The sequence below is a fragment of the Osmerus eperlanus genome, chromosome 7 (genome assembly GCF_963692335.1).
Source record: "Osmerus eperlanus chromosome 7, fOsmEpe2.1, whole genome shotgun sequence".
In the NCBI taxonomy this organism is placed as follows: domain Eukaryota; kingdom Metazoa; phylum Chordata; class Actinopteri; order Osmeriformes; family Osmeridae; genus Osmerus; species Osmerus eperlanus.
Window position 1 is genome coordinate 15,243,312 of NC_085024.1, and position 10,307 is coordinate 15,253,618.

Below are 10,307 nucleotides of genomic sequence, written 5' to 3' on the forward strand. Positions count from 1 at the left end.
GGGGGGGGGGGGATGATTATTCAGGTGGCTTGGCTGCTTGCCAGGCCTGCCTGGCTCACTCTCTCTCCATCACTGCAGAAAGGCCTTTTATTCTGCACATGACCGATGACTGTACAATCACAGGGGAGAATATGATCTGTGTTTTCTTGTGTGCGTGTGTGCGCCCATTTGTGTGCGTGTGTGTGTGTGTTTTAGGCGTGTATTGAGTGTGTGTGTGCGATGGACGGCTTGCATGTAGATGCGTGTGCAGGCCTGTGTTTGTGTGTGTGTGTGTATATCTACAGCAGACACGTGCTGCTTCACAAGGATCCGGATAGGCCTCTTTTATCGAGATTTCCTGGTTGAAATTGCAAAGCGTTTCCTCTCTGTTTGAAGTGTATTAATAGAGCTGTGTGTGAGTGATGGGTGTGTGTGTGCGGGGGGCCGGTGAGGGGCAGGGGGTGCCCTCGTCAGCCTGTCACTGTGGAACCAAGGCCTGGGGACGAGTCTCTGCCTGTTGACACTAACCCTTTCGCTATATTAAAGGATTTCATTTTGCTATGACAATACATGATGTCATCTAAGGAGAAAAATGACCTCCCCTCTCTCTCTTTCTACCCCATGGCTTTATACTAATCCTTCAAGCATGCACACACACACACACACACACACTTACACACTGCAAACTGTATTTTGTATAGGTTCTACCTGAGCCTTTTCCAGTCCAGGCAGTAGTTAAGGTTTATTCCACTTGGAGCAGGGCTCTGGGGAGAGTGAATTTGTGGAAGAGATATTCCACACCCTGATTATAACCAACCGCCTTCACATGTAATTGGTGCATATTCAGTTTGAAACTTTCCTGGTGTTGGTGTTGGGACCAGCTGCTTTTCCACAAGTTTACCCATGGTTTAAAAAAACCATGGGTAAAAATTCTGCTATCCTGTTCTGTTCCCACACACACACACACACAAACTCTGCACATACACACTGGCCTGTGAGTTCTACTGGGCTACTGTGTGAGGCTCACTGATGATAAAGATGATGGTGGTGAAGATGAAGATGACGTGATGAAGAGGAGGATGATATTTAGCATTAGCTGAGTCAGTTTCCAGTAGGGGAGGTGGGACCACTCAGTCTTGACAGTCTCCAGGCCTCTGCTAACTGGACCGGACCTGAGTTGCTGAACACAGACCTGAGGTGAACTTTTACCCTGCACTCCAGCAGTGGGTACATGGCACACACACACATAAATGCACACATTTTCCAGCGCAGCTCTGAGGTCAGCCTGTACTGAAGTGTAACTGGTGAGAACAAGGCCAACTATCAGCGGGAGGTTGAGTCCTGAGCGGCACCTCGAACACAGAGTCCCTGGCCGGGACACTCTGAGCTCGCCTGACCCTCTGGCCCCCATATGAACCCTCTGGCATGTCCATCCCACCAGCCCCAGAAAGAACCCTGCCTAGGTCACGCCAGACTGGCCTCCCCCCCCCCTGACCCTCCAGCCAGAATTACAGCATGGCTTTTCCACTGTGAATCAATGCATGGTCATGGTAGAGGGACTGGACACAAACAGCCTAGGTTAGGGTGAGAGAGGCCTGGGAGGAAGGTAGAGAGAGATAGAGAGAGAGAGAGAAACGGAGAGAAAGAGAGAGGATCTTGGTGACAGATCTAACCAGAGGAACGAGTCTGAGGTCAGAATCTCCCAGCTGCATCATCACGATACAGCCCTCTGCCAAACTCTGTCAACTTCTCTTCCTCTCAGCTTCCCTCCCTACCTCCCTCCCTTCAACTCTCTCTCCCTCCCTCCCTTCAACTCTCACTCCATCCCTCCACCTCTCTTTGACTCATTCTCTTCCTCCATGGCATGGTTTCGGGGAAGCCTTGGAGGTAGTTTAGAGAGGAGCGGAAGGCCAGAGAGCAGGTGAAATGCCCTCTCTTTTTCTCTCTCTCTTTTCCCCTCTTCCTCCCGAATGCAAACGGTACACATGCACCGCCGACAACTGCTACCGACTGATTTGTTGGAGATGTTTAGCTATGACTAAGTGGTGCAGTGTGTGGGAATGTCCGCGGCTGGCGTGCTCTCCTTTCCAAACCCCAGTGACCTACACGCCGTCACGCACAGGGAAAGCTAACATCGCCGTCCTCATGACTCAGCGCCACAGATGGACCCTCGCTCAGTTGCCACTGTGAATTATCGCTTGTTTGTGTCTCTGTTTTCCTGGATTTTATTGTGTGTGTCCAATAGGAAAAACTCAAGGAGAGAGATAGTTTATTAGAGAGCGAGAGAACCAGGGAGTTAAGTCGAGGGGTTTGTTCTATCCATCAGATTTAGGAGCAACATGACATTTTCTTTTCCATGACACAGGGAACCTCTTTGAACCATCCCAACCATGCTTCAATTGTAAACAACCCGCAAGAAAAGTTCACTTCCTGCCAGCGCCCCCCCCCGGCTCTCTCTCTCCCCAGTCTGGATTTTTATAGTTTATTGTTATACTGTAGTTGACATTGTTTTTGGTTGCCGTTGGTTACTATTACAATAAAAGTCCTTGCAGAAAGACTTTCTGCAAGGACTTTCTGATCAATATAACCAGGATGGGGAGATGCATGTGTACAGTATTTAAAACAATGTCATTAATTAATAACATCACAACAGTATTACTGTGGATACATCTGTGTGAAAGTGCTGTAGGTAAAATGCCTGAAGGGTGTGTGTTTGCCTTCCTGTGTGTGTGAGAGCACCTCGTCAGGGAGGAGGGCTGCGTGCGCCTGCTGTACAGCTTAACCTCCCCGCCTCGCCCGCCAGAGCGCCTGGCGACTGTTGCTCTGCCCTGCGTGCGGCTCTCTCAAACGGGAAGCCGTACGGTGTGCGAGAGCGTTCGGTTCAAACGCTCCTTTGAAGAGGACCGGAGAGGGACATGTGGGGCCGGCGTGTAACTGGATCTGCTGCCCCGGACGCCTAGAACCACGGGACAACCAGCCACCTCGTAGAAGAGTGTTTCTGTGTGTGTGTGTGTGTGGGAGTGAGGGTGTGTGTGTGTGGGAGTGAGGGTGTGTGTGTGTGAGAGAGTGAGGGTGTGTGTGTGTGTGTGTGTGTGTGTGTGAGTTCCGCCTTACCCTCATTCACACTCTAACTGGCCAGACTATTACTGGGTACCCCCCCCCCCACACACATACACACACAAGCCTCATGGAGTAGCTGTATTTGACATCAAACAAAGCCTGTTTTAAATGTGTCAATCTTTCTCTTTCTCTCTCTATCTCTCTTTTTTTCTCCCCCTCTCTCTCCATTCCTCACCTGCAAGTTGGAGCTGCAGTCGTGTTGCGTGTTCCTGCCCAACGCCAGCCTGCCCTCCCCCAGCACCATCATATGTGGGGACATCCCTGGCACTGTGCGCAGCTGGTACCACAACCAGGCCGCCATGCCTGGGACTCTGGTAGTCTGCCTGCCCCAGGTCAGCGTGCTCAGTGCCGGGCACAGGTACATGGAGCCCCTGCAGGAGATCCCCTTTGTGGTGTCCAGGCCCATCTTGGAGGAAGGTAGGTCTCACGCTCTTAAGTCAACCCAATCTAGTCATCTGAAGTCAGGAGCACCTGTTTGGCAGTTGCGTCTACAGTTTAACCAAGGTTACTTGAGTAAACAACATAATTTGCATGAATTATTTATTTAGTACACTTTGTGAACATGATTGTTTTGGACCCCTTTCCTGAAAGAGACATCCTTCTTCAAGAACCCTCCAATGACATCAGAGTTGGGCATGCAGATTGAAAAAAAAAAACACACACACAAAAACAAGTAAAAACAGTGACATCAGTGGCCTGTCAGTGTAGCAGTTAAATTTAACAACCCGTGCTTTTAGTAATCCATTCCTGCTCTTTGAAAAGCTCTTCATCTCTCATGTTAAACGCTCCGGATCAAAGCGTGCCTGGAGAGAGAGCAGGAAAATGTGCACTTCATGCCCTCTGAGAGCGAACAAGCCCCCCCTCTGACTCCCAGTCCCCAGCCTCTGACTCCAGCCCCAGCCCTCCCAGGACCATTTGCTCCAGGGTGGGCAGCACTAAATCACAGCCACCCGGCCGGTCTCAGACCACTTGCAGTAGACCTTTATTAGCTCCTTTGGCGCAAGAGGGGGATCAGGAGGAGGAGGAGGAGGAGAGGGAAGTGGAGGAAAAGAGAGGATGAGAAAGGGAGGGAGGGGGAGGGAGGGAGAGGAGACGAGGAGGAGGAGGAGGAGAAGGGGGAGGACAGGAAGGAGGAGAGGGGTGAGGAGGAGAGTTTGGTCTACTGTTGAGTCTGACTTGAGGAGCACCATGTCATCCAAACCTCCTTTTCATAATTGAGAAGTACCGGTAGTTACGTTCTAGTAGCTGACCCTATTATATTCTATTACCCTATATTCTACAGATACTCTTCAGTATAGTTTATATATATGAACTGTCTGGTTCAGTGTGTTGATGGTCTGTTGACTGACCTCATGGGCACCCCCCACCCTAGGTGATGCCTTCCCCTGGACGGTGAACCTGAGCCAGTTCAGCATGTACACCCTATTGGGCCAGCAGCGCTCTCTCAGTCTGCTTCAGCCAATGGGCTGCACCTCCACCCTGGCCCTCACCTCCCACAAGCTGCAGGGGGCGGGGCCCGACCCAGGAAGACACGCCTTCATCGTCTGTCTCCATGTCGACCTGGAGCCCCTGCACCTCAAGTGCTCCAACCCGCAGGTGAGGACAGCAGGTCATGTGACTGAGACGTTGAGGTCGTCATGCGGGTCCTCTCTCTGGCCAGTAATCCAGCTCCACGCTCAGGAGGGCGTGGGAATGTTGTCTCTGGTGTTCCACGCCGGCGGCCATGATGTGGATGAATAAGCACAAACCACTAGTCCTTGTCTCATCTGTTTATACTAACCGTGGGCATTTTTGTTGTTTGTTTGGTGCAGAGAGGAAACTGTGAGCCTCATCCCTGTGTTCTGGTGCAACACCGTGTGTGTGTGTGTGTCTGTGTGTGTGTTTTCTGTGTTTTCTGCTCTGCTGCCTAACTCATGCCCATGACTGTGGCCCAGCCGAGTCATTTCTGCCATTACTTGAGCCTGGCTTGTTATTGTCAGTTTAATTCAATTGGTTTTGCATCTTATTGTTTTAATTGGAGACCTTTTCCCGTGGTTGAGTGGTTGAGTTTTATGGACCGCAGGATGACCACAGTGGTAGGCAGGAGGAGGGTTTCTACCACAAACACATTATAGGCAGCTAGAATGGGCATGGTGCTTTAGGAACTGTGTGTGTGCACGTGTGTGTGAGAGTGTGTGAGAGAAAGATTTCCCATGCTGCTCCAGTGTGACCACAGAGGGACACATCTCTCTTCAGACGTTGTAGCAATCTGCTTCACAGAGCCAGAACAAACTCTGTCATCAGTTCAATGACTCATTTCTTAACTCGGAGCCCAGAGAAACGATTTCTCTCCTCTCCCCTCCTCTCTTCCCCTCCTGTCCTCCCCTATCCTCTCATCCCCTCCCCTCTCCTCTTCTCACTCCCCCTCTCGTCTCTTGCCCTCCTCCCATCTCCCCTCTTCTCTTCCTCTCCTCCCCTCCCACTCAAATGATCTGCTAATCTTCTACAGGAGTTGGTTCTGAAGCTAATAACAGTTGCAGTGCACCCAAGTGCTACAGAAGTGTTGCCAAGCACCAGAATAAAGAGGACCTCACAGCATACACACACACACACACTCTCTCTCTCTTATTAGCAAGCTGAAGTGGGTTTGGGGGGACGACAGGTCTGCGTACTGAGTGTGTGAACCACCAGCAGAGCAATGCATTCTGGGGACTGTGTCACACACACACATGGAGGGAGGGAGAGGGAGGGGGAGAGAGGGAGGGAGGGAGGGAGGGAGGGAGGGAGAGAGGGAGAGAGGGAGAGAGGGAGAGAGGGAGAGAGGGAGAGAGGGAGAGAGGGAGAGAGGGAGAGAGGGAGAACGAGTGGTGAGTTCCTGTCAAACACTGTACACACACACACACACACACAAAGGAGACCACCAGCCCTGTCGCATGTTCCCGGCAGACGCTGTCGTCATCCCCTAGAGAACACCCAAGGTGAACCCTTGTTCCCGGCTGGCGTAGTGAGGTGGAGCTTCTGATGGACTACACTGAAGGCTTGCCCGTAGTGAGATACGAAACAAACGTCTGAAAGAGAACCCAGGGGTGCACACATGTTCTCCGCACTCCTCACACATACACAAAACAGACCCACGCACACGCAAACACTCACACATACACAACACAGACCCACGCACGCGCAAACACACACGCATACACAACACAGACCCACGCACGCGCAAACACACACGCATACACAACAAAGACCCACGCACGCGCAAACACACACGCATACACAACACAGACCCACGCACGCGCAAACACACACGCATACACAACACAGACCCACGCACGCGCAAACACACATACACAACACAGACCCACACGCACGCATACGCAACACAGACCGCCACATAAACGCACACACGCTTCATGTCAGTATAGTACAGTTTGACTTTGAATGTTACTCTATAGGCTTGCAAACACAGTCACACACACAGACATGTGCACTCAGGCAGTCTGATGAATGACAGTAGAGCATTGTTCAGAGTCCAGAACCGCAGAGATGACAAGTCCTTGGACAAGGAACCCTCGGTTCTGTTCCGTTGCACTGTGCTCTGGTGTGTTCCCCTGAGTGTTCCCTCCTGACCTCTCGGTCTCTCTCTCTCTCGGTCTCTCTTTTACTCACTCGCTAGCTGTCTCACTCTACATCTCTCTTTTTCTATCTATTTCAATTACCTTTTCATCTTAGTCAGCCCAGAACCATCTCATTCATCATTCGCTGGAGCGCAGATCCATCCTCGCCCTGCGCTGGTTTCCTCCGCCGCTTCAGAGTGAGGACGGAGCACGTCCAGGAGGTGGGGGATGTCTAGGACACAGGCGGCTGGGGTTGGGGCCTGGGGTGCCTGAGCTGGGGTTGGGGAAAAGGTTAGAGGCCTAGGGCTGGGGCTGTTAGGGGCCTGGGGCTGGGGCTGTTAGGGGCCTGGGGCTGTTAGGGGCCTGGGGCTGGGGCTATTAGGGGGCTGGGGCTGATAGGGGCCTGGGGCTGATAGGGGCCTGGGACTGGGGCTGTTAGGGGCCTGGGGCTATTAGGGGGCTGGGGCTGATAGGGGCCTGGGGCTGTTAGGGGCCTGGGGCTATTAGGGGGCTGGGGCTGTTAGGGGCCTGGGGCTGGGACTGTTATGGGCCTGGGGCTGGGGCTGATAGGGGCCTGGGGCTGGGGCTGTTAGGGGCTTGGGGCTTGGACTGTTAGGGGCCTGGGGCTGGGGCTAAGGTAAGGGGGCTGAGGTTAGGGGGCTGGGACTGGAGCTGGGTGCTGCTGTGCAGGCTGGGCCGGGCTGGGCCAGGTCGGTATGGCAGGCAGCTGTTGGCGCTGGTCCTGGACACACGTTAGAAGTCCTTCCTGGACATGTTTGAAATGGCCCACTGTAACGCATTGTCGTGCCTTTCCTTTGATTTGTGTTTATTTATGGAAGGTCTTTATGTGTGTGGGTGTGTGTGTGTGTGTGTGTGCGTGCGTTTCTGTTCCTCCATGGTGCTGAAGGGAAAGCGGGGACGGTAATAAGAAGGTTCTCCAGCAATCCAGAAATGAGCTCACCGTCAAAGCGCGCCGTCCCTCTGTTATCCGCTCATGGTTTACTGTGGTCTGGCCTCGCGTGTTGTTTAAACAGCTCCGGTGATCCTGACAGGAGTTTTCCTGTGAATGGATGATATACAGGACATTAGCATATTGGACATGGAGACTTCGGTGCTGCTTAGCGGATCCCAGTTTCCGCCAATGGAAGTTTGTGTTTCCAAGAAGATTGATGTCTCTCCAGGTGCTGTGGAGATGATCAGCTTTTTCCTCCCCGTCCCCCTGCTCTCACAGGCTGGAGAGATAGTATGTGGTGTCCATGTTTGTGTGTTTCTAATCAGTCACCCCTGTATCAATCTCTCTCTCTCTCTCTCTCTCTCTCTCTCTCTTTCTCTCTCTCTCTCTCTCTCTCTCTCTCTCTCTCTCTCTCTCTCTCTCACACCCTCTCTGTCTCTCTCTCAACCACAACCTCTCTGTCTCTCTCTCCCCCAGGTCCAGTTACTGTACGAGCTCTACCTCAGCTGGAGTTCTACCTGGGCTCGTCTCCAGAGGCGGGGCATCCTGCGCCAGACCTCCAGCGTCCCAGAAGCCCCTGCAGGGGGCGCCCCCAGCTCCCCGGTCCGCAGCAGCGCCGGCACCATGCCCCCCGACACCAGCACCTGCAGCCCCTCCGCTGACTTTGGCTCCCCCACAGAGGTCAGACACACACACACACACCTGACTCACATACCTGACACACACACACACCTGACAGACTCACATACCTGACACACACCTGACAGACACACACACACCTGACTCACATACCTGACACACACACACACACACACCTGACAGACTCACATACCTGACATACACCTGACAGACACACACACCTGACAGACACACACACCTGACTCACACACCTGACACACACACACACCCCTGACTCACATACCTGACACACACACACACACCTAGCATAGGCACCCCTGACACATATACATACACACACACAAACATCTGTGCCTGGTAAACGTTCCACTCACCAATAATAAACACATCACACACACACACCAACATACCCGCTTTATGAGCACAGTATGCGTGAGGCAGTTGTGACTTTTACCCAAAGTGCAGTGAGTCACACAATGTGTTTTAAAGCTTCTCTGTGTACATGTACTTGGATGTGTTTTACAATTTAAAACTCAAATATTGCTTTTTGGACAGTTTTGAGTGGTTATGTTAGTGTTAACACATGGTGTGTGTTTAGGAATACAGTGTGTGGGTGTGTTTGCTTGCGTGTGCGTGTGCGTGCGTGCATGTGTGTGTGTGTGTCTGGCTCGCACCCTCACAGAAGAATGGTGTTGTGGTATGGTGTTTGGTGTTTCTTTTTTCCTACAGGCTGGAAAAACCCATCAGGTCTGTGTCCATGAACATGATCACCGTTTGATTGGTGTAAGCCAGGCTTGATTGAGTGTAAACCTGCCTCTTCATTTGGTCTCAACAATAACCTCTATTTACATTCCAGTTGAGAGGAACACCCTGAAAGAGCAGAGAGATGGGGGCTCATTGTAATGCGTGTGAAACTCAGTGGAAACACACACACACACCTCACCAGCCTCAGCACCTCCAGTTGTGGTGGTCTTTTTCTTCTTCTGTGGTAGCAGGAGGCAGCAGCTCTCGGCCGTGCCTCTGGGGGAAGGGGTCTAGAGCAGTTTGACCTTCGCTGGAGGCCACGCTTAGTGAGTGGCCCCTGGCACCATCCCCAGAGTGCATCCCTGAGAGGAATGTAGGGTAGGAGGCAGGATAGGGAGCAGGATAGGAGGCAGGATAGGGGGCAGGATAGGGGGCAGGATAGGAGGCAGATTAGCTGGGAAGGAGGAAGGCAAGGAGGGTAGGAGGCACTCTATGAGAATAGGAGGCCGACTAGGAGGATAGGAGGCAGGTTAGGAGGATATGAGGCAGGATAGGAGGCAGGCTAGGAGGATTGTAGGCAGGCTAGGAGGATTGTAGGCAGGCTAAGAGGATTGTAGGCAGGCTAGGAGGATTTGAGGCAGGCTAGGAGGATTGGAGGCAGGCTAGGAGGATTGGAGGCAGGCTAGGAGGATAGGAGGCAGGATAGGAGGCAGGCTAGGAGGATAGGAGGCAGGCTAGGAGAGCATAGGTAAGCTAGGAGGGCAGGAGCAAGTAGGTAGTGGAGGGGGTAGGGCCATGACAGCCCACTTGTGAGTGTTTAGCTAAGAGCAAACACTGGTAGAAGTGTTTAGTCCAGAGGGACTCTGGGTGATTGAGCAAGAATGCAGGAGCTGTTTTGATAAGTCTCAGCAGCAGCAGCAGCCCGCCTCTCATCCCTGGGCCCACACACACACACACACCCACACACACACCCACACACACACACACCACATCCTTGAAGACACACACACACCACATCTTTGAAAAAACACACATATATAAACACCTCATCCTTGAAGTCATACACACACATCTCTTGCCTTTGCACCCAACACAAACACGCACCTCGGCACACACACTGTAGCCCTGACCTATTCCACTCCCCCTTATACACAACCCTTATCCCTGCCCTCACACACGCACACACACCCCCTAACCCTGAACACTCACGTGTCCCCGCCCCCACACTCACACACACCCCGCAACCCACCCACCCTGGCTCCTGACACTTCCCAGCC

The 10,307-nt window shown here is 52.5% G+C and overlaps 1 protein-coding gene across 1 annotated transcript in view; it reads left to right on the forward strand.

Annotated features, from left to right (window-relative positions):
* LOC134023840 (intermembrane lipid transfer protein VPS13B) overlaps positions 1–10,307 on the forward strand; it is a 152,059-nt gene that overhangs the window by 46,711 nt on the left and 95,041 nt on the right. Inside the window, exons 7-9 of the mRNA XM_062466198.1 lie at positions 3,282–3,516; positions 4,472–4,695; positions 8,125–8,328. Of these exons, the coding sequence (XP_062322182.1) occupies positions 3,282–3,516; positions 4,472–4,695; positions 8,125–8,328 (663 nt within the window). The remainder of the gene's footprint in view (positions 1–3,281; positions 3,517–4,471; positions 4,696–8,124; positions 8,329–10,307) is intronic.